This window comes from Puma concolor, chromosome C2 (assembly GCF_028749965.1).
Source record: "Puma concolor isolate L17-30 chromosome C2, mPumCon1.1.hap2, whole genome shotgun sequence".
Classification (NCBI taxonomy): Eukaryota; Metazoa; Chordata; class Mammalia; order Carnivora; family Felidae; genus Puma; species Puma concolor.
The window spans coordinates 64,672,896-64,697,752 of record NC_141675.1 but is presented as its reverse complement, the minus strand read 5'-3'; the positions used below and the strand labels follow the sequence as shown (position 1 = coordinate 64,697,752).

General features: G+C 42.7%; 1 protein-coding gene across 8 annotated transcripts in view; it reads left to right on the top strand.

Annotated features, from left to right (window-relative positions):
* The first annotated feature begins 1,381 nt into the window (after positions 1–1,381).
* The window catches only part of TNIK (TRAF2 and NCK interacting kinase), a 405,908-nt gene continuing 382,432 nt past the window's right edge, over positions 1,382–24,857 (top strand). For 3 of the 8 annotated variants that reach the window (XM_086674715.1, XM_086674714.1, XM_086674713.1), the window contains exon 1: positions 1,386–1,840. In XM_086674715.1, the coding sequence (XP_086530841.1) occupies positions 1,784–1,840 (57 nt within the window). In that variant the 5' untranslated portion in view covers positions 1,386–1,783. Of the gene's footprint in view, positions 1,841–24,857 lie in introns of all 8 variants that reach the window. The other 5 variants (XM_086674712.1, XM_086674710.1, XM_086674716.1 and 2 more) reach the window with 4 other exon arrangements.

Genomic DNA, 24,857 nt, shown 5'->3' with positions numbered 1-24,857 from the left:
AAGTAACTGTGTGGCCATTGAGAAGATAGAACAATTCTTCAGTTTCATGATCCCCAGTGCATACAGATAAGTACAATAATGTTAACAACAACAAAAAGCAGGGCGCAAACCGAATGCTGTTTCTAAGTCTTCCAGTGTCTGCAGTCCTGATGAACTAACTGCATTGGCTTCCGTTCATTCATTCAAAAGTCCTTTTCTGAAACTGACATTCACACCACAGGATTAAGAAGCCCTCACTGCACTTGGCTAGATGTAAACTCCCATTTTAACAGACGTGCAGATACTGCTGTATTTGGGGGGAAAGTTCAAATTTAGCTTTTCTTCCCATGTATTTCGCGTGGCCAAAGCTGGAGGGGAAGGGGGGGGCGGGTAGGGGGGCTGGGGGAAGTGACTTCATACTTTTGATTACGGAATATCATGTTTACCACTGTAAACGTTCAGCCTTGAAATGAGAAAGCGGGTGGAGCGAAATCGCTCTCACCCGGTGCATTTTGTATGTTACATCTCACCCACCAGCTAAACTTTCTCCATCAGTCTGAGTAGGTCAGCCACGAAAACGCTGCCTGAAAGGGAAATGCAGCGTCCTGAGGCGGCGAGTGCTGCCTTACCCCGTGTTCCCTTTGGAGTTACCTGAAGCATTCAGCTCTTGCACCCAGAGAAAAAGCTTCTCGTTTCAATTCGGTCGTTTCCGTGGGGAATTGCGGTACGGGCAAGTCCTGGGTGTGGCGATGCCAACAAGGAACTCAGATGTCCGTTTTCCCGCTTCTGGTAAACCTTCCTAGCCCTTGACCCGCGAGTGACCGGCCCTCGAGACCCGCCTTCCGGGATCCCGGGGGTCGCTGGCTGACCCACCCGCCCCCATTGCAAATCACTGGAGAGCAGGGTACGAGTGCGCTTCTCCCCCATTCGTTCCGCGCCTGGAGGCGGATCCCCTTCCCTGCACACAAGTCCTTATATGCACCGGTTGCACCAGCCCGCGTTACTCCAGCCCCACAAATAATTAATGGAGGAGGGAGGCCGTCACTCTTTTTTTTTTTTTTTCCTTCTGGATTTTTTTCAGCGCTAGAGCATTTGAACCGAACCGAACCCCCCCCCCCCCCAATGCGATTGAGGGCCATTGTGCTGCAGTGCACGAATTGGACACACAAAATAAAGCCCCTTTGCCCCTACGATAAGCACGGCAGGGTCCAGGAACAGCTTTTCAGATCCATCCAGATTAGCCTGCAAAAGCTTGGGCGGAAAGGGTGCGCGCCCTTCCCCCAACCACGCTGGTGCAGAGGGACCGGGTCAGGAAGCGCGGCCTCTCCCCAGTCGGAGACCACGCCTCCTCCGCCTTCCACCCCCCCCCCCCTTTACTCCTCCCAGGAAGCGGTGATAGACAGTTCTGTGTGGTTCTCCACCCCCACCCCCCAGCAGAGTGGAGGAGTTGATGTGTCTCATTATAACAGCCAATGCAGCCGCCATCCACGCACAAGCAAAGAAGCATGTCCCATTTAAATACACCCACGCAGCCCCAGCGCCCTTAGCTGAGCAGGGCGCGCAGCCCACACGCACCGCGGCTCCGGGCTTGGAGATCAGCGCAGGTTGGGCTCCCTGACCCGGAGGATCGACGCGCGGGGGATCGGGATCGGGTGCTGTGGGGCCGGGGTGGGCTGGGGAGGCTGGGCCCGGGGCCTCTGGCGCGACACCCGCATGAGGACGCGAGTAAAATAGACCAAGGTGGAATTTCCAAGGGAGAAGCTTCAGGGTGGTTTTGGACCATTTCTCCCGCGAAGAAGTAGACATGGCGAGCGACTCCCCGGCTCGTAGCCTGGATGAAATCGATCTCTCGGCTCTGAGGGTGAGTAGAACATGTTTTCTGATTTCTTCCCAGCGGTTTGTTTCGGGGTGAACGGGCTCGGTGCGTGAACCCGGGCAGGGGCTACTGGGCAGAGGGAGAATGCGACGCGGAGATAACCTGGCTTCTGGTTTTGATTCGGGGTCCGCCGAGGTGCTCTTGGCTAAGACTCCTCTCAAAGCTGTGCAATACGTGTCCTCCTTTGGTTGTGGCCGAAGCTCCCCAGAGAACCAGTGGAGCTAATGCCAGTTTCATCTTAGACCAGCGTAAGAGCCTTAAAATGAAAGGCTCGTGTGTGTGTGTGTGTGTGTGTGTGTGTGTGTGTGCATGCGCGCGCGTGGTGTGTGCACACAAGCCCCAGACGGTCGTCTGGTGCCAAGGCGCGAGACCCCACTGCCCCTTTCTGCAAAGAGAGTAACAGCAGCGTGAATAGAAGCACTGGCCACTCACTTTTCCCAGCTACCTGCAAGATGACATTGTGAGCCTGACTCTCCCCACGAAGCCGAACCTGCCGCTCCACGGGGGCAGCTATTGCTGTGCTGGTCTTGTAGATGGCAACTGCCTCCTCTAGCCCCTTTCCTCCTTCTGAGCCCCGACTGCCTCTCCGCGCTCTCTTCAATGCCAGTCTGCCAGTCACCTTTATTTATGGTTTAACTTAGACCTGCCTGTGCTTTCTGACTTTGTGGCTCTGACATTTCAGTTTTATGGTTGAACTTAAGCAGGTGGAAGGATGTGTTCTCTGCTTTCCCCCAGTCAGACCGGAACTCCCGTGAGTGTGTGTGTGTGTGTGTGTGTGTGTGTGTGTGTGTGTGTGTGTGTGTATGTGTGTGTGTGGATGTGTGTGTGTGTGTTCGCGCGCGCGCGCGCGGCCAGTCCTTTGTAGAGAGCATCTACGTCCCTCCAGGCCCACTGGTTTGCGTTTACCTTCGCGTGAATCGCCTCAGACGCCTTTTCATTGTATTGACTAAGACATCACTGCTATAGAATCCATTTTGCTGTTGTTTTGAGATCAGAATACCAGGAATCCCACGGTAGCCTCGACGCCTCCCCACCCCCACCTCTGAATCCCAACACACTCTATCGGGGAAGGGGGCAGAGCTTTCTTGCCATTTTAATTAGATGCTGCCTGCGGAAAAGGAGGTGAGGGGTGTGGGTGGCGGCAGCAGAGGGGGATGAGGATTGGACACCAATTAAGGATGGCTTCTTCCTCTCCTGAACCAGGAATTAAAAAAAAAAAAAAAAAAGCCACAGCATGTATACTTGAAGCATGGAGGATGGTGAGATAGAATTGATGGTGGGTCTCAACACAGACACACAGGATGGGTGAAGCTTGGAAGTTCACACGCCCTCCTGAGGCATACATTGTTAGACTGATGCTAAATCTTGGGATTACAGACCTGAATCTTCATTACTTCTCCTGACAGTACCTCCTTCTCTACAGTTATTTTAAAGAGCTACCTTTACTGTCAAAGTGGTACTTTTTATTTAGTCTCATGAATCCTCCTCTTTTTAACTTCCCTTCCCCTTCTTAATTCTTCCAAGAGGTGAGGGTTTCTGCAAGGCCGTCCAGGGGTTGAGAAGGAACAGAGATGCCATTTCAAATAGCTTTTTTGATAGTTGGGCAGCAAAAGCTCATTCATGTGATATTACAGTAAGCTGTCTATTTCCTGGCACAGAAATGCCACATTCAGAAACCGCTGCCCCCTGGGCAGCTGGGGGTGGGGGTTGGTAACTGGGTGGGTGCTTTGGCTAAGTCTGTGATTTCCTGCTTTACAGACTGTGCATGTTCATTTGCCCTACTTTCTGCACTGGGAGTTACTGCCAGCGGGTTAATCAGGTGGATGGATGGCCCAGACTACCGGGTAGGGGAAAGTGGCAAAAGCCCAGTAGGGGGTGGGGTGGGGGGTATGGGGAAGGAATCTGAACAATGGGCAAGGCTTGTGGTTTTCCTGAGCTAGAATCTCAACACTGCTCCTCTAATGGAAAGGGCTCTGATGCGATTTTTAAGTTGGGCTTGGTCAGAGGTGTCCCTTGTGGGCTTTTTCTGGGGAAGCTTTTCTGAGATACGAGCACACAGAGCCTGCAGGCTTGTAAGGAACCACGAGGGCTCACCGTCCTGCCTGGAGTGTGATTCACACATGGGAGGCCTGTGCTCCAGAGATCTGTATTTTGAAAAGATATCTTTGCAGGATTCCCTGAAATTGCTCTTTGTGGCCTGGGCTTAGTGCTTTGCCCCTGTATTTCTGCCTGTAGGAGGTGTGGAATGAGGGAGGGCTAAGGCCAGCTCTAGAGATGGGAACTGCTGGCTAGAGGACTTACATGCTGATGTGGAGACAATTGCACCCGGGAGGGCTGGGGTGTAGGACCCGCCTTGTAGGGGGTGAGGTGTGTAGGCTGGCTGTTGAGTCCAAAGCCTACACAGGTGATCTCCACAAATCAGAGGGCAGATAATTTCTGTCTTCTCAAATTAGGAGAGGTGGGTTTATCTGGATGAGAGGTCTCATTTGTTCCTAACCCCTCAGGAAAGCCAGCCTGCTGAGAACCTTATGGGGAATGCCTGACCCCTGAAATGCAGCCAAGGTCAGTGACATCTAGGAGAATTTGCTGCAGCCTTACCAATCCCTTGCTGTTTCGGTGGGTCTTTAATGTACACAATCAATGCTCTTTTTGTAAACCCTGAGCTCCGTGCATTAAAAGCAGATCCTGTCTGGAGAGGCCTTTATCCTTCTCACTTTGGGGGCTTATTGTTCTCAGCCAGTGATCCCAGACTGGACCTAGTCTACATTCTCCCCAAATAGCAACAATGCATAATTTAAACCAGAGCAACCAGTGACAGCACTGATCATTTGAATTATGCAAGATTTGGATGGTTTTAAAAAATAAGATAAAACAGGATCTTCTTTGGCTAAAAAAGAGATGATCTGAATCCACTTTTATGAGTCTTGATTTTTAGAGCTCTGGAGATAAACTAAGTGTTTGGGGAGGGGGATGGTTTCATAGATTAAGAGCTGGAAGAGAATTAGAGAACACCTACCCATTCCTTTCATTTAATACCAAGCTGAAGCCCAGAGACTGTAGTCATTGCCCAAGGTCACACAGCCCCCTCTCTGCTGGGGTGGGGGTGAGGAAGGGGAAAACGGTGGTTTGGGGAGAGAATCTAGGTTTCCTGACTTCTCATTCAGTGCTCCTTTCTCTAAGTCACATTGTCTGTGGCTGAATCAGAAATCAATAATACATTTTCTGCCTGAGCACAAAAAAAATGGCAGAGAGGAATTATTTCACCGGAGTCATGGAATTTTATTTATCGAGAATAAAGAAACTGCTTCATGCAGGTAAAGTCATAATACATAAAACCGTGGAGCATTAAGATACCTTTAGATTTCATTTTGTAACTCCCCCCCCCCCCTTCAATTCTTCCTCTGCTGGCAAATGACTGAATCATCTAGGACAGATGGTTGTCCTGCATAGTACCCTCTCTCTGTAACCCGTCTCCATCTGAATATCTCCCATGGGGTCAGTCTAGATACACACATTATTCAGATGTCTCTCCATGTGAGGTTTGTAGAATTTTATGTATGTTTTGCATAATCTATGTGGATACTCATATATAGTGTTATGGTTATAAACTATCCATGTGGGTGTATGCAATATGTGTATACATACATAGGCTACAGAAAACAATCTACTCATTCAAACTCATGGCTTGAGTCATTCTCCCTTCAAGACATCACAGTATTAAAAGAAATGAAATTTGCCACCGGTAGGCTTTATTACATATGAGGTGAGATCAGCCAGAAAGCTTTTTGAAGATTAGCATATATCTGAGTCTGAGCACCTTGGCTGTCCTTAGTTTGGCCCACAGAGGAAGGCGTTCAAGGCCAAGATTGGCCTCTGCTGACTTCATACACTATGTTTCTGCCAGGACTCACACTCAGTTTTCTATTTGAACAGAATTAGATGACCTCTGCTTGTCTTTCCCCCTGCCCCTCATTGCCTTCCAGGCCTAGCTATTTCTTTGTCTGTTAAGACCTATAGATTTAAGAACTGACCTCATCTGGAAGACTCACATGCATCTTTCCCACTGCACTTTTTGTTCTTGTGTTATAAATGGCATTGGGATGTTTTTCTGCCAGCTTAATAAACTGTGGGCTCCATGAGGCCAGAGGTTATGCCTTGCCCATTTTTGAATCTGTCGTTGCAGTTAGTTGCATAAACAGGTGAATACATGAATGAGTTGGTGAATGGAGTGGAGTGAGTACTGCATTCTATGTCCATGTCTTATTGGTTCTGTGACTCTGGGTAAGTCCTGGAACCGTAATTAATTTAAAAATGGGAATGATCTCAACTGCTTGCCTTTCTCATATGCTGGTTTTAACAATCAAAGTATTTATGGCAGTGCTTTATTTGAAAATAAAACCGTAATGTAATGCTCTACACAAATATACTATTCCATGATTAAATAGAATTTTATAGGAAACTTGATTCTACCAACATTTCATCTCAGTGATTGCACCTAATTGAAAATGGCTCTGAGAAAAAGATATCAGAAGGTCCTGCATCTTTTAAAAGTAGCTTTTCCTTTATATGTGTCAACATGACCTTATATGTTACTCTGCTGGCCTGGGTTGACCTTTGCCCCAATATCAGCATTCACTCCTTTTTTTTTTTTTTTAAGATTTTAGTTTTAAGTAATCTCTACACCAGATATGGGGCCCAAACTCACAATCCTGAGATCAAGAGTCACATGCCCTAAGGACTGAGCCAGCCAGGTGCCCCTGGTGTATTTCTAAACCAGTACCAGGTATCAGCATTATTCATTAAAACTTTCTTCTTTTTTTTTCTTTTTTTAACTTTTTCCCTTCTTTGTGGATTAAACATTGTTTAAATAAAGCCACATTTATTATGTCTGTGTCTTTACTTTCTTTTTTTAATTTTTTAATGTTTATTTCTGAGAGATTGAGAGTGTGTGTATGAGCAGGGGAGGGGGAGAGAGGGAGACAGATTTGAAGCAGACTCTAGGCTCTGAGTTGTCAGCACAGAGCCTGGCGCAGGACTCAAACCAATGAACTGTGAGATCATGACCTGAGCCGGAGTCGGTCTCTCCACCAACTGAGACATCCAGGCACCCCTTGCGTGTGCCTTTTCAAAGTTTGTGTATTTGGGAGGGGAGTGGCCACCTGAAATGATACAATACTAGTCCAGTATTTAAAACCTGGCCAGAGGTCTCATGGGGATTAAGGAAATCTTGAAACATTATTAATTCCTTATCCCAGAGCACTTAGTTAAATTTGGTCTTAAATGACAGTTTAGCAAAGTTGAAAGAATTGATAAGATAACAGTGTCTCAAAAACAATAACAGCAGAGTAGTTTTTTAATTAGATATATTTGCTGTTTTTTAGAGATATTAAACAGGTGTTTTCTTTGCCATGACATTGCCTCATAATAAAACAGGGTGTAGTGGGAGTTATCAGAACATCAGAGAAATATGCGTAATCATTTTCAGTGTTCTGAATCTTAGTAAAAAAGCTAACATAAGTCATGGTTTGCTGTTTGCCTAATTGTCCACTTAGGAAGTCATGGAATATTTTGTTGAAGAAAGAACACCTAACATTTTTCCTTCATGAAAATATCACATTTCCCACTGCCTTATCTGTAAGGCTCTTTGAAACCTTGTCATTTTGAGTCTTCCTGTGTTTCTGCCTTGGTATTAGTCTTCATGTCCTTGTTGTTCTACACCGTTCCTTTCTTCAGGGGTACAGTTCTCCAGTCCACCCAGTTTTGAGCTACTGTGATTGAATCATGGCCGCCATGCCCAGCTGAGCACAACCAGTCTCTGAGTCTGTGTTTCTGAGAGAATTTGGGATAATTTGTGTCTGAAAGTTGCTTTTATGTCAAATTGGTTCTACCATATCTGTGGGGGAAGTAGCTGTCTGAGAACAGGGCCTGAACTAGCAGTGTGCTGAGAATTCCAAGAAAATCTGGGTGATATTTTTTGAATGAAATGTTATTCTGCTCATATAAATATAAGGTTCCTAGAGGAGAGAGAGGGAGGACTTAAATAGAAAATGTTGGATGAATTCCGCTTGTAATTTCTTTCATTCTGGTTGGAAGTTTATTTCCCTCTAGAGAAAGATGATTCGCTTTCTGCTTTTTACATGCCTCGGCTGTTCTCCAGTTGTCTCAAGGGGGTGCCTTGAAATTCTCAGAACACATTTTATTTCACCCCAATCTTAAACATCTTTCCTTGCTATCCATTGCATGCGGCCGTTTGCTCCTTTCCTCCCTACAACCACTGAGGTGACTGTGCCCTGGGCATCATCCATGACGAGACTTCCCTCCTGCGTCTCTACCATCAGCCTTCTCCTGACTAGTCTCTACATACACTGCAGTGACATTACTCTTCGAACAGCACATTTTCAGTCTGGGTATTTCTTATTCACGACCTTCCCTGACTCCTCACAGTCTACAGACCAAAGACTAAACTCTTTAGTGTAGCAGTAAGACCAGCTATAATTCAGCTGGGCCTCCCACCATGCGCTGCAATTCTGATGACCAATGCTTTACTCCTGCCTCAGAGAACAGCTTCCTTCTCCCCATGGATGCTCTTTAGGGGGTGCTGTACCTTATACTGTAAAACCTCGGAGTGTCAGTAACTTGTGCTGCAAGTGTTCCACAAGACAAGCAAACATTTCAAATAAATTTTAACTTGGTAAACGAGCGATGTCTTGCAGTACGAGTGGTAGGAGATGTCGAATGTCACATGACCACAACTGAGCCAATGGTTCTTGAAATTTGCTTTGATATACGAGTGCTTTGGATGAGCATGCTTGGAGAGCATGTTTCCGGAACGAATTATGCTCGCAACCCAAGGTTTTACTGTATTCCTTTTCTGTATCTACTACCTTAACAGTAAACATTCAAATGCCACCTTTTCCACCAAATTTCCTCTGATTTCTCTCAGAAAGAAGTTATCCATTCCACTTGTAAACCCTTTCAGAACTGACCTCACACTCAGAACTTTCTGACCTGGATTATATCCACTACTAGATAGTAAACTTCACGAAGGCAGTGCATATATTTGATTTTTCTTAAGACTCCCCACCAGGATTACCTTCGGGGCTCCAGGGCTCCTTTTGGTATATGGCTTAGTAGTTCTTTTCTGTGCATTGCTAAGTGGATAGCTTTAAAAATTAAGATCATGTTGTCTATATTATCTGCAAGCTGTTTTTTTAAAAATGTGTTTTCACTTGTTTGCTGCTTTTATTTGTTTGTTTGTTTCTATTTATTTATTTAATTATTTTTTTATATTAAATATAATTTATGGTCAAGTTGGTTTCCATACAACACCTAGTGCTCATCCCAACAGGTGCCCTCCTCAATGCCCATCACCCACTATCTATTTATTGGTTTTTAAAGTCAACTCTATACCCAATGTGGGGCTCGGAATAATGGCATCAAGATCAAGAGTCACATACCCTACTGACTGAGCCAGCCAGGTGCCCCTGCAACCTGTGTTTTAAACTTAACAATCACCCTTTTTGCATGTTGTTAATGTTTTTCTATAACATAATTTTAAAAATTCTTTGTCATGGGGGGATTTTAAAGTTACATAAAATCGGAAGGAATATTGGAATGCTCATACATTACAGCCACTTTGTAGAAGAGGTTGGCAGTTCCTCAGAATGTTGAATAATAGAGTTACCATGTAACCCAGCAATTCCACTCCTAGGTATATATACCCAAGAGAATTGAAAACGTATATCCAAACAAAAACTTGTACACAAATGTTTGTAGCATTTTTCAAAATTTATTCTTTATGTTTTTAAGTTTATTTATTTATTTTGAGAGAGAGAGCGAGAGAGAATGTGCATGGGTGTGGAGGAGGGGCAGATGGAGAGAATCCCAAGCAGGCTCTGCACCACAGAGCCAGATGTGGGGCTTGAACTCACTAACCTCGAGACCATGACCTGAGCTGAAACCAAGAGTCAGATGCTTAACCAACTGAGCCACCCAGGTACCCCTGTTTGTAGCATCATTATTCATACTAGCCAAAAAGTGAAAACAACCCCAGGGTGCCTGGGTGACTCAGTGGGTTAAGTGTCCAACTTCAGCTCAGGTCATGATCTCACGGTTCATGGATTCAAGCCCCAAGTCAGGCTATGTGTTGACAGCTCAGAGCCTGGAGCCTGCTTTGGATTCTGTGTCTTCCTTTTTCTCTGTCCCTCCCCCGTCACTCTCTGTCTCTGAAAAATGAACAAACATTAATTTTTTTTAAAAGAGTGGAAACAACCCAAATGTCCATGAATTGATGGGTGAATAAATGGAATGTAGTATATCCATACAATGGAATATTATTCATCAATAAAAGAAAGTTTTGATACATGCTACAACATGGATGAACATTATGCTAGTGAAAGAAGCCACACACAAAAGGCCACATAGTATAGGATTCCATTTATCTATAGTCAAACCTATAGAGAAGAAAAGTGGATTTCTGCAGCTTGAGCAGAAGTGGAGAATGCCTGCTAATGTCTTAAAATTAGACCACAGTGATGGTTGTTCAGCTCTGTGAACATATTAAAAAATCATTTGTGCACTTCAAAAGGGTGAATTTTTATGGAGTATGAATTTAATCTGAATAAAAAAATAAATAAATACCTTGATATTTAAAATAGAATAGTAGAATGAGGCCCCGACTTAACAATTATCCATTCGTGTCCAGTCTTGTTTTGTCTACACCTCCGTCCACTTCCTCCCTGTATTATTTTCAAGCATCATATCATTTCATTTGTAAATATTTCAGTATGCATCTCTAAAAGATAAACACTCTTAAAAATACATAACCACAATCCTATTATCATGCTTAGAAATTAGTATGTAACTGGGGCACCTGGGTGGCTCAGTCAGTTGAGCATCTTGATTTTGGCTCAGGTCCTGATCCCTGGGTCCTGGGACTGAGCCCTGAGTCAGGCTCTGCACTGAGTATGGACTCTGCTTGAGATATTCTCTCTCTCTCTCTCTTTCTCTCTCTCTCTCTCTCTGTCCCTTTGCCCCTCCCCCTCGTGCATTCTCTCTCTCTCTCTCAAATTAAAAAAAAGAGAAAGAAATTAGTATGTTACTTAAAATTTCTTTAAGTATTTAGTGTTCAAATTTCTAACTATATGTTTTTAATGACTGCTTACCATTTTGTCATGAGGATGAATGATAATATTTAAACAATTCCTATTGATGAAGCTTCTGGTTATTTCTAACTTTTCAAGTCTTGTAAATAATGCTTCAATAAATATACGTAAGTCTTTGTGTACATCTCTGTGTCCTTAGAATAACTTCTTAGAAGTGTAGTTTATGACAAAAGTGTATAAAGCTCTTGGTATTGTCAAATTACCTCCAAATTTTCTGTGAGGTAGGCGTTTAGCATTCACAAATGAACACAGGAGGCTTAGAAAAATCATCGTATTTACCAAAAGTCATAGAGCTACAAAATGGCGGAACTTACAACCGACCTGCCCCAAAGCCACTGCACATTGTGACTCCCATGGTCATTATTTGCCCTGCAGACCTTGTCAAGACTTCAGAATTATCTGGTGTGTTATCTTCCTAAAGTTCACAGGTTTCCCAGAAGTCTTTCATTTGGGCGCAAGCTCTCTTTGGTGAGCTTATGGTGTTTGAGTGTTGTTTCCAAGGTATTTCTTCCTTGTGATTTTGTTTTTCAATGAACCAAAGTCAGCTTTGAATATGTTAATTGTTCTTTTTCTTGCCTTAAAAATATAAAAACCTAAAATGTGAAGCTTTTTGGGATTAGCAATAATTTTCTTGTACACTGTGTATAAGGGATGTTTACATTTAATCTGTCATTCTCTTTGGAAAATCATCTGACAGGTATGTTTGGAAGATGTGGAATCAGGCTCAAAGATTTCCATTTTTTAAGAACGGGAGACCACTCAATTTGTGATTATTGCAGAAGCTAGCAAGATGAGTCAGAAGATATGTTATAGGAAGGACCATTCTCAAGCCTTTATCTGTCTGATGATTATTAAAATCAAAATCTTGAGTCATACTTTTTTCAGAATGATGTAGATATTTTAAGATTGCAGTGGAGAAAATGGAAGATGCGGCTGGCAGCCAGAAGGGTAAATAAAGAGCCTTGTGTTCTGGACCACAATCTGCTTTCCACTAGGTTTATAAGTAAGAAATTCTGAAAATTGACACAACTTTGGGTTTGTCTGTTTTGCAGAGGGCAATTGCTTAGATTTACTAGATTTGATATCCCAGCCCTCTATTTAAAATGCTTATAAATTGGGGCGCCTGGGTGGCTCAATCGGTTAAATGTCCAACTTCAGCTTAGGTCATGACCTTGCGGTTTGGGAGTTCGAGCCCCGCATCGGGCTCTGTGCTGACAGCTCGGAGCCTGGAACCTGCTTTGGATTCTGTGTCTCCTCCTCCCTCTGACCCTCCCATGCTCATGCTCTGTCTCTCTCTGTCTCTCAATAATAAATAAACGTTAAAAAAAAATTGAAATGCTTGTAAATTACTTATGACTGGTAAAAATCTAGAGCTTCATATGGACATGATTTCATCTTTTCTACTTCTAGGATTTTTTGTTTTGTTCTATTTTTTAGCTGCCTGTATTCAAATTATGGCAGTGTGGTGGGTGGAATAGGTTGTAAGCAGTAATTGAAAACTGTATTTAAATAATAATAATAATAATAATAATAATAATAATAATTAGCATTTATAGAGCACTTTAAATATCTTCAAAGTACTTGCAGACATTATCTAATTAGATACCCTCTCTGCTTATGATCTGGATATAAATGCATTTACATTTAGAACAGCATCATGAGAAACGTATACCTTTGAAAGTTAATGCTAGCTATGATTTACAAAGCTACGCAATGGTCACAGTTAGAGTTCGGGATTCTCTTGGATTGTTCTGTGTATCCTTTTGTTAAACCTGGTGGCGGTTTAGATTAAATTTGCATCTTATTAATGCCTCTGCTTCCTTTCTGATCATTAAGAACTGAGTCTTGATCATTGCTCTCCTCCTTACATACACTAAAGTATAAACAACATCAATAAGCTTTAAAATGGGCTCCCTCTCTGCATTTCCTGCCCTGGCCTCAGATGAAACTCCCATTAGTAAGTGAAATGAAGTGGGGTCGTGCAAGAAAGAACTGCTATGCATTGCGGTTTAGTAATTTCCATCTGAGAAAAATAGATTAAACTGCACAGTAGGATACATCATAAAGAAATGCACTGGAGAAATGAAACATCTTTAGTTTGACTGTACTAATGATTTCTTGCTGTTTTGGACATGTGTCTGTGTATCATCCCCTTGCACGTATGTCTTGTGTTGGCAATTTTGATAGCATTTGGAGCAGTACCTGCGTGGCTTACTCGGTAGAGGATTCTGCAGTTGGTAGACTTTCAGTGAATGTTTTCCTGTGCATTGTGATTTTTCTAAGAGCTGGTTGACAGGTTAACTACCTAGACGGTGTTTCTCAAAGTGAGCTCCCTGAATTAGTAGCCTCATGCTCATCTCTTGGTTTTACCTCTCTGGCCTCCTGGATCAGAAACTGGGGATGGAGCTGGGTAACCTGTGCATTAAGAAGCCCTCCAGGTGATTTGATGTACTTTAGAGTTTTGGAATCACTGACCTAATTTTTTAAAATACAGTTTTCTTTTGTCTTTCATGCTGGTGCATTCGTTCATTCAACAACTATTAATTGAGCATATACTTACTATGTGCCTAGCATTGTGCTACATGCTGAGAATTTGGTAGCAAAGACACATGTGAGTGCTGTCCTCATGGACCTTGGTGTCTAATGAATGGGGGAGAAACAGCAAATCCACAGAAATTTGAGTTTGCCTGAAAATGTTGCAGAGTAGAAAATAGTGATTTATTTATATAAGGTAACTGCCAGGTTTTCATAAGATGTATGGCTTCAAATTGTAGAAGACACATACTTTTAGGAGTATGGAATTTTATATTTCACACTAATATATGCATTTTAATTGTTTGTAAGACCAGGAGATACTTGAAGTGCAAAAGTCTACAACTTTCACCCGATAATCCTGGACTGTTCTTTGCATTGCTGTTTTTTATTTTATTTTATTTTATTTTATTTTATTTTATTTTATTTTATTTATTAGCATATTTATTCAGGGGATAGAAAGCCACAGTCCCAAGACTAAGAAGCATCCTTTTGGTGCTAATTTCCTGTTTTTCCCTTTGGACCTGTGGGGATTCAGTTTGAAGCCCCAGGAGGTGCTGGCATTTGCCTAAAAGCTGAAAAAAAAGAATCCATATTCACAGCTCTTTCAGCCCTACCTTAGTTTGAAGCCTGAAATCTTTGGGTTGTTTATTTTGTGAAACTTGAAAAATGAAATAGACTTTTTGGAATCTAGGCAGGAAGTTAAAGGATCCCCTTACTGAGAAATCCTACAGACTTTCCTTGTAACAATCCCTAAACATCTCTTACCTATCTACAAAGATGTCCCGTGTTGTTATTTTAATCTGTAATTCTTAGATAAACACACTGCTTATACTACATGGTTTTTTTGTTTGGGGGAGGTTGGTGACCATTATGGTTGTTAAGGTAACTTTGTATACAACTTGATAATGAGCATATATCAAAATTGTATTTCATACTTACTGCTGGGAAGATGCTTTTAAAAAATCAAATTCAAAGACTCCCATTGTAGAAGGCCTATTTTAAATTTTTTTTTTTAACGTTTTATTTATTTTTGAGACAGAGAGAGACAGAGCATGAACAGGGGAGGGGCAGAGAGAGAGGGAGACACAGAATCGGAAGCAGGCTCCAGGCTGTGGGCCATCAGCCCAGAGCCAGATGCGGGGCTCGAACTCACGGACGGAGAGATCGTGATCTGAGCTGAAGTCGGAGGCTTAACCGACTGAGCCACCCAGGCACCCCAAGAAGGCCTATTTTAAAGGGAAAAGAGATATTAGATAATCATCATTAGGTTGGATATAAAAAATGTCTAGTTAAAGATGATTGAGTTTTTTGTAATATTACAATCGGAGGACAGATCCAACTTTCTCAGAAGAGGCCTTAATGTCATTAAAGTAATAGCTAACTGCAAGCATTTTATTTTATTTTATTTTATTTTATTGTATTGTATTTTATTTCCTTAAAATTTTATTTTTAGGTAATCTCTACATCCAACATGGGGCTTGAATTCACAACCTGGAAATCAAGAGTCACAGGATCTACCCGCTGACCCAGCCAGGCACCCCACTGTGCAAGCATTTTAGTCAGGAATGTTAGTTACTTTCTACATGGGGCAGGGAATTAATTATGTCATTCCAAAAGTTCTTTCTAGGACCAAGTTTGGGACAGTTTTGTTTCTGTCGTGGTGCTATCTTAGGCTCTGAGGAAACTGTGAATTTAGCATGGCCACTTTGTAGCCATCTGCATGGGTAAAATGGCCCTTTGAGCTTTGGAGTCGCTCTAGTTTTCCAATTGAACTCATAAGACTGACTCTTTTAGAGGCCAGAAACTGAGTTTGGATGGTTCTGGTGCTGGTGTCTTACTCAAGTGTGGTTGATAAAGTCAAAGCCAAGTGTTTGCTCTTCCTAAAAGGCCACTCCTCTGTTCTCTTTTCTTTAAACTACTAACGCTGGCACCAGTCAGAGAGAACTCAGTTTTCTTTTCATGGGGACAAATAAGCAAAAGCTCTACCGTGCTCCCCTGAAGCTTAATACCCAGATGCTACTCCGGGAAAGAACATCGCACACACACTTTTGGTCAGAACAATATGTATGTTCTCTCTGTGAGTGTTTTAAGGATGTAACTCGCACTGGTATTGTAGTCATAATTTCTTGAATATAAACAGCTTTTATTTTTGGAGAAGAACAGATGTAAAAGTGTGAAATACCCAAGTTTACACATTTTGGTGGTGGTGGGGGGAGTGGTGGGGGAAAGAACACTGTTTCTTTAAAATCATGGTAATTCAGTCTTAGTTACTCCTTGTTTTCCTTGAGTGACTGAAAATTAGCAGGGGAAATCTCTTGGAACCTGACCAGCTGGGTACCTAAATCTCCACTTAACTGATAGTACCAGGAAGAGTGCTAGTGGGGAATTAGCATAGGTCTTCATCCCTAAGAGCAAAAAAGGTCCTTCCCAAGGAGGAAGCCTCTCTGTGGAGAGGGGATTGTGCACCTTCCGTGAAATATGTATGACACTCAAAGTAAAATGTTAGAGGTACAGAGATCCCATCGCCAGACAGAAGGTTTGTTTTCTAGATTAGAAACTGTGAATGGCAGGGATTTGAGAGCTTGGTGTCCCTCTGGTCTCTGAACCAAAGCTCTTTCTGGATCTCTGGGTGCCCATTCCCTCCTTTAATTTGTGAGTTTGTTTGTGAAAGGTACCTGGGGTTCTCAAAGCAGCAGGGGCATTACTGTCCCCTGGAGGCCAGGTCCCTTTCTTTTCTTTTCTGGAGGCAGGGTCTCTGCTATTGTAGCGCATCACCTGATACAATGCAAGTTGCATCAGATTTAAAGAAATAGTTCCCTGGCCTTCTTTGCGAGTCCCTGCCTTTTGTAAGTTGCTGCTGCTTCGCAGGATTCACAATTAGCATTTTGTTCCTGTGGAGACTCGGTTTAGTGTGCAAGGCACATTCTCATTTGTCGTGCTTGGTTCCTTGATAATTCCCATTCGACAAATATTTTGGTCAAGTTTTCTGTGACCATTAGGTCTAACTGGTTGTTTGATACTGCATTTTGGTACTAAGTGATTTCAAGCATGTTTCAAATGAACATCTCTGATCATTTCTAACTGTCAGTGAAATTTGGAATGTGAATAAATTACGAGGCCATGTGACTTCCACAGTTCACAGGGCGGCTAGTGAAAACTTTATTCAAACTATGCTTCATGCCATTTAGAAATCTAAATCTGATTTTAAAATATCCCCAAGAATGTGGATACATTGGAACTGTCACACTCTGCTGGTGGGAATATAAAATGGTTAAGCCACTTTGGAAAAATAGTTTGGCTGTTTCTGAAAAAGTTAACTATAAGTTTCCTCTATGACTCAGCGCATTTGACTTCTGAATGTCTACCCAAGAGACATGCAAACATATGTCCAGGCAAAAACTTGTAACCTGAATGTTCATAATAGCCAGAAGTGGGGACAATTCCAGTGTCTATCAACAGATGAAGAGGTAAACAAGTTGTGATGGGGTACAATGGGATACTATTCAGTAGAAAAGAATGACATACTGATACAAGCTACAAAGTGGATGTTTTGCTAAGCGAAAGAAGCCAGGCACAAAAGATCACATGTTGTATGATTCTGTTTATGTGAAATGTCTAAAAAGGCAAATCTGTCGAGACAGAAGGTGGGTTTAGTGGTCGGCTAGGGCTGGTAATGAAAACGGAGAGTGATTGCAGATAGGCGTGTGGGGTCTTTTTGAGGTGATGGAATATGTTCTACAATTGGATGGTGGTAACATGAATGAGTTTTATGGTATGTAAATTACACCTCAAAAAACCTGTTAAAATGTAATCTGTCTGGGACATTGCTTCACGGTTGTACCAGCTCCATACACCACGAGGGCAGATTCCCCAGTCAGGCCACTCCAGTATTTCTAGGAAGGCCCTCTCCTCTCTACCTTGAGGGATGAGGGACTCTGGTCCTACCTTATGCCTTCTACCTACCTTATGTCTCCCTTATTGTGAAGGGTGTCTCATATTTTATAAATGTAATCATAATAACTTCCTTCAAGATAAGGTGGCTGATCACTTATCTCCCCTCCCAGAGAAAGGAGAACTTTGGAGCCAGATCTAGGATAGCTATTCCTGTCTGAAGCCATTCCTTACTGAACCACTTTCAATTCTCGCGGTGTTTCTGGCAGTTACTCACCCCTCTACTGTTCCGCATGCTGCTCTCTCTGCCTAGAAGTCATCTCCAGTCTCTCTTGTTAACAGATAGTTTATTTGTCTCTTCCCCCAACCCGTTGTCCCAGAGGAGACTGTAATTCCCACAGGGCAGGACCTGTGTTATGTTTATTTGCCTATCTATTTATTAATGAAATGAATGGCTTCTCATGACGTACAGCATAAAGCTACACTCCTTAATTTAGCAAGGTCTTTGATGATCTAACCATTCCCTACTTTTTTTTTTTTTTTTCAGTATCAGCAGTCACCACACTATCCCCTCTCTATACACCAATTCAGAGTCTTTCAAATTGTAATGAGTTGTGGAGTGAGTTTAATGGGTTGCAATTAGCTTTAGAAAATTAATTACAATAAAGTAGAAAACTCTTACTGTGCGTATATTGTATATACGTGTGTATTAGGTTACAATGTAGAATGTATTTCTTATAGGGTAAGGAAGCTAAAAGTTTGAAGTTCACTGCTCTAGTTTAGTTCATAAGACGGCATACGATTCACCTAGAGGGAGTTTAGTTTGCAAATTGGAGTTCAGTTATCTAGCCTGGAGCCCACAGATTTGCAACTCCGTGGCCCTCACATAGTTTGGATGTATGTGTTCTCCATTTTAAGAAGCCATAACACGCTACAGTTGCTGATGTCCGCCATGCTGATTGAGGCCTCTTGTTCATCTGTTGGACACCTTCTGAGAGCTAGGAGCACTGCCAGGGCCCTGGATGTCCTGGACTGGTGAACACCAGGTACAGTCCAGCTGCAAGATGGAAACGTACGTGGCATTTCCTCTGCTGCTTGGGAAACCCTGAACGCCGTGTTTGCTCCACCAACTCTGTAATGAACACCTATCCATCCTTCAAATGTTCACTCCGAGGAATTAGACGTGTCTTCCGCTACTTTTCGTCAAGTGCAATGACATTTGGTATCTGTGTAGAGATTCGAAGAAGACAAGATGCTGAAAGGAGCTATGATCACTTGATAAAAGGCATTCTCCAGAATTCAGAACGGAAAAGCTGCGCTCTGGGGGTTACAGCTGAAGCCTGGAAGGGTCCTTCCTCGTGGAGGAACAAGTTGCTGCAAGCTGCAATAGCCACTATGGCCACAAGAGCACCCTTTGGGAAATGTGGGCAAGGAACGACGCTTGGGAACTTACCAGAAGTAGCAGAACTGGGTCGGGGCTGAGAGCCAATTGTCACTGAAATCGTCCCCCAGACTCACATAGTCTTGGATATTATAAAAACAGGCAGAAAATCTGTAGACACCGTCAGATTATGTCACTGCCAGAAAACTGTAAGGAGCACTTTTGTCCTGTGTGCCCCTGTGGGGTCGGGGAAGCAGAGAGAGTATGACCCTTCCCTCTGAGCAGCTGGGAGACAGGGTGGAATGTCCTTGAAACCAGTGGAGACAGAACATATGTTTAGCTTTTTGGGGCTACTTGTGCCAGGTGCTGAGTTAGGGGCCGGAAGGGAGGGGAACACAGGCTGTTGGCTCATGTTGGCCCTGGTTAGGGCAGCGATGTGGTCCTCAGCTTTCCAGGTCCCAGGACATGATATGGTTAGGGTACTGAGTCTCAGGTCACACCATCACGTAGATACACCTGACACTGTTTGGAATATAATTTATTTAATAATGATAATGGCAATATTAATAGCTAATATCCTCTGTGACCACTTGCCATGTGCGAAGCACTGGGCTACTTATTTTTTTTTTTTTTAATTTTTTTTTTCAACGTTTATTTATTTTTGGGACAGAGAGAGACAAAGCATGAACGGGGGAGGGGCAGAGACAGAGGGAGACACAGAATCGGAAACAGGCTCCAGGCTCCGAGCCATCAGCCCAGAGCCTGACGCGGGGCTCGAACTCCCGGACCGCGAGATCGTGACCTGGCTGAAGTCGGACGCTTAACCGACTGCGCCACCCAGGCGCCCCTGGGCTACTTATTTTAAAGGTCTGGTCTTATGAACACAGTCAGATTTTGTGATGTGTACTGTTTTTCTTCTAACTTTACACATGTGGAAACGCACGCTTAGGTTAAGTCACCTGTTGGAAGTAATGGAGCCTGGCTTTGAACCCAGGCTTGTCTGACTTTGAAAAGTATGAAATGTGAGCACTGTGCCATTGCTACTTCCTGTTTTCTCAATATATAGTAGAAATACCTTTTTAGTATTGGAACAACTGTCTGCTCTCCAGTGCAGCGTCTTCCTGATTTTGGAGAGATTTAGGAATCTGAAAATTTGATCAGAAATTGACTTACTGTGGCTGGAATAAGGCTGGGGTTGACCCAGGATCTTTAGGGCTGTACCCTATTCAGGTCAGAATACTGATCCCACCATGAGTGGTTGTTGGACAGGTCTTGATAAATTCATCCAGTCTCCCTTTTGCAACCCTGATCAATCTACAGAAACCCCTGTTAGTAAGACATCTCTCTACCTTGTTCACATTAATCCCTATCTGCTTTGTTCTTCTGTCTTGTTTTGTTTATACTGTATATCACCCACAGCTCTTTGTTTTAGAATTATTTACCCATATAGTCATTAGTGTCTTTAAGTTATAAACTTCTTAGGACAAGAATAGTGTCTGTTTTCCATCTGTGTCCCATAGAAGGTCTAACACATACTTCAGAGTAAGGTGCATTCCTGGAATTATCTTGTTTGGATTCTGCAGCCCCACTGTGCACTGAATGGATGGGAGACTGGCTATAATTTTACTGTGTTTTCAGCCTTTAGGAGGAGGGATTGTGCTATTGGGAAATCAAACCTTAAGAAAGTGTAGTCACTCCTGAAAAATTGTCCTAGGCAACTGTTGGACTTCATATCGGCATTATTAGAAATTTTTGATGGTCCTGTGAACTTTAATGGGAAGAAGCAAAAAGGGGCTCTCAGTTGGTGAAATGACCTTTAAATATTGTTTTTCTGTCTCCCCTCACATGTTAAAGTGGTTCATTAACAAAGCACACGATAAATCTCTTTATAAGCCCAGGCTCGGTAAATGGGACATGGGTGAAGTTTTATTGTGACAAGTTACCGAAAACATATGGTGGTTATATTCCCACTTTTGTTCCTTGGACTCTAAAAGGCACTTACTGTGGGACAGCTTCACCAGTGACTAATGGGAAGGCAGGGTAAAGGACATTGTGTTACATCATGGTGCGGATAGCTAACTTGCCAATGGGCTGGTTACCAATCCCCTGGATATCTTCAGCACCTGTCATTAATGTACATTGTTGGCACTCAGATATCTATTGAATGAAGTCATTTGGAACCTTCTAAGTTTACTTTTGGGAGGTGTATGTAAAGAAAGATTCTCTCTCCTTTACCCAGAGGCATTAGGTGAAGTTCAAGGGTCGCCTCTTGGTGTGGCAGTGGATGATACATGGATTTCAGTTACCTGATAGAAGTTGGGAATGATGGGTCCCACCTTGGCTGCAGACACCCTCCCTCTTCTCTGACTGCTGTTGGAAAGAATTCTGCCTGTGCAGAAGGAAGGACTCAGGTATTCTTCAGAAATTCAGGTGTTTGAATACCTCCTGCACCTGTAAATCCCAGAGAATCACAGAAATAGTCACAAGAATTAGCCTAGAACTAAGTCTTGGGGCACGAGGAAAACGCCCCTTTCCTCTGCCTGTGCTGACATATGTCTAATTCTTTGTTTTATTTTTAGCTTCTACATATTGATTAGCTTTAGTGAGTGCTCACTGGTTCTTGTGGTTTCTTTCTTACAGCTGTAGAAGGATAAGGCCATGGCAGTGAAATGGCATTCTGGGAACAGAACAAGGTGAAGGGGGAGCTTTTCACATCAGATCTAAAAATGCAATTCAGCGACAAAGGCGATCATCATGTTCCCATGTTCCCTACTGGTTATATAGCCTGCTAAGCTTGGATTCTTTTTTCTTTTACAAATGCAGGCTGTTGCGCTTTATAGTAATTAGCTGATATGACTGTAATGGACTCTGGCTTCACTGGATAGAATCTTTGAAATCAAGTGTATTAAATTGACTCTTCCTTTTTCAGGTAATAATGAATAGAAATTCCTGCTATAAACATAGGATTAATAGATTCCAAGCTTTTATAGGCTTTGGGGCAGTAATAAAAGGAGAGGGAAACGGGTACAGATACAGTCACACTCCATCTCATTCTTTTTGAGGTGTGCTGAGATTCCTGAACATGGCTGACCACGTAAGGGATCCTGAGGGGGAAATGTGCCTAGGGCTTTGGTGGAGGATGGGAAAAAGGATGGCGAGGTGCACGTGCTGCCTATTCCAGTGCATATTTGTGCTGAAATGTTCAAATCTTCAACCTGTTCTCAGTCTTTCTAAAATCAGGGAGTGTAAATGAATGATGATGGCCTCTGGCGTCTGGTTAGGATTCTCCAGATGACACCTTGGCAGTGAAGTCACCCAGAGCATTTTTGGCAGTTCCACGGAGAGTAACCTATATGGGAGGTGATGGTGACATAATTTAGGCTCGTTGTGAGCTTGTAGCTTATCTCATTTGTTTTTCGAATTACAGGAAGCAGAATGGCTTAGAGGTTACCTTAGGGGTCAAATTCTGGGTTTGAGTCCTGGTGCTGCAGCTTAAAAGGTTTGCAACTTGGGGCAAGTTATATAAATTCTTTAGGTTTTTTTCCACACCTGTAAAATGCAGATAATAATGACGTGGGGATATTGCAGGAATTAAAAAAACCATATTTTATGTGAAGTACTTAGGACAGTGCCTGCCATATTGCAAATGCATGATATAATTTTCAACATGTTCAGCACCAGCATCACTTTTTTTAAACAACTGGAGAGTCCACTGTGAATCTGGGGCAGTGCAAGCAATTGGGTATATGTAGGTTTACAAGGTATAGGCTGTGTCTTCAAGGAGCTTGAAGTGTAGTGATAGAGACAAACGTAAAAACAGGTATGTTTGGTAGGAGCTCTGGGGTGCATGGCTAGCTGTATAGGGGTGAGGAAAGTGGGGGAAGTGGACCGGGATGGGGAGTGGGATGTTTCAGGGAGCTGACATACTTTAAAGCTATGTCATTGGTTCTGTGGTGGGAGTGCCATTGATGCCAAATATTGATGTGGGTGAAGTGGGAGTTGTTTCTTAGAAGTAACCTTTGCATCTCTCCTGCTCTGCTGTCCTTAGCCCAGAACAGGCTGAAGTATTCCATGTCTGGATTGTTATATCTTCCTCTGCTGCCTGCCACCCTCTGAGTCTAGTCTTTCCCTCTTCAATTCTTCTGACATAGGATCTAATATATGTGTGTGTGTGTGTGTGTGTATACATATACATATACACACACACACATACACACACACACATATATACATATATATGTGTGTCTGTGTGTATATGAATTGTTGTTTATTAATAAGCAGCAATGTGTGTGCCCAGCTTTGTATGAGGAAGCCTAAATATTGCAAATCAGTATGGAACTGAAAACACAGAAAATGCCTTTTAAGCACTTTTGTTTCCTTCTTGGAAAATCTATTAATGCAACACGTTAATATGTCAAAGGATGTTAACTCTGGAATCATTTCAACAGATGTCAAAAGATATTGGTAAAATTTAGCTGTCATTCTTATTTAACCCCTCTCCCCAAAGCCCCCCCAACTATTCTTTTTTTTTTTTTTAAGAGAGAGAGAGTGAAAGGAGGGGAGGGGCAGAGGGAGAGGGAAAGGATCCTAAGCAGACCCCATGCTGAGTGCAGAGCCCAATGTGGGGCTCTATTTCACAACCATGAGATCATGACCTGAGCTGAAATCTAGAGTCAGATGCTCAACCAACCCAAGCCATCCAGGCACCCCTAATCTTTTTATTTTAAGTAAGCTGTATGTGCAATGTGGGGTTTGAACTCATGACTGACCCCAAGATCAAGAGTTTCATGCTCTACCCACTGAGCCAGACAGGTGCCCCATTCCAATTATTCTTATTAAACTGAGAATAAGGAGATTCTTTCTTGATAGAGAATGTGCTTAAAACCAACAGCCCACTTCATCCCTACTCTTCAAACACCGGAGAATCTCTGTGTGGTGATACTGTTGGTTAACTACCTATCAGCCATTCCCATCTCCTTTGTTGATGTCCTGCTCTGAATTTGGGTTGATGTTTACCCCTCCTACAATCTCAGAGGAAGTGGACCTCCATCTTCTTGGCCCCAGCATGGAAGAGGTGGAATAGATTAAGGATTGGATTGGATCCCGATCTCCTTCGTCCCAGCATGGAGGATGTGGAATAGATTTAGGATTGGATTCCATTCCTTTTGTTGATGAGTTTAGGCAAGTCATGTGACACAATGAAGGAGTCAGGGAGGTTTGTGGGAAGGGTTTCCTCACTTTTACAAGTGAGCTTTTAAAAATGAGACTTACCCTCTTCTGTACTTGGATATTGTGTAGAAGACCATGGTACTTAGATTTGCTGCAGCCATCTGACAATCATGAGGGGAAAGCCTGGAGAATCATAGAAAAACCGACTTAGGTCCCTACATTGTTAAGTAGCTGAATTAATCAATGCTACAACTGCCCTGACTCCAGATTTCATATTATATTAGCTAACAATTTCCTCATTGTTTAAGCCATTGAAGTTGCGTATTCTTTTATTTGCACTTGTAAACACCCTAAGTGATATACAGATCTTTCTTGACTTAAAATGGTGTGATGCCCCAATAAACCCATTGTAAGTTGGAAATATCTTAAGTCAAAAATGCATTTAGTACTCTTAACCTACCAAACATCGTAGCTTAGCTTAGCCTACCTTGAACACACTCAGGATACTTACATTAGCCTATAGTTTGGCAACATCACATAATACAAAGAGCATTTAATAATAAAGGTTTCAGTATCTCATGTAATTGAATACTGTACTGAAAATGAAAAGTAGAATGGTTGTATGGGTACAGAGAGTTTGTAAGTGTATCCGTTGCTTATCCTTATGATTGTGTGGTTGACTGGGAGCTACAGCTCGCTGCCACTGCTCAGCATCATAAGAGTGTATTATACTGAATATTGCTAGGCCAGGAAAATGCAAATTCCAAGTATGGTTTCTACTAAATGCGTTTTGCTTTTGCACCATCTTAAAGTAGAAAAATTGTAAGTCAAATCATCGTTAGTCAGGGACTGTCTGGTATAT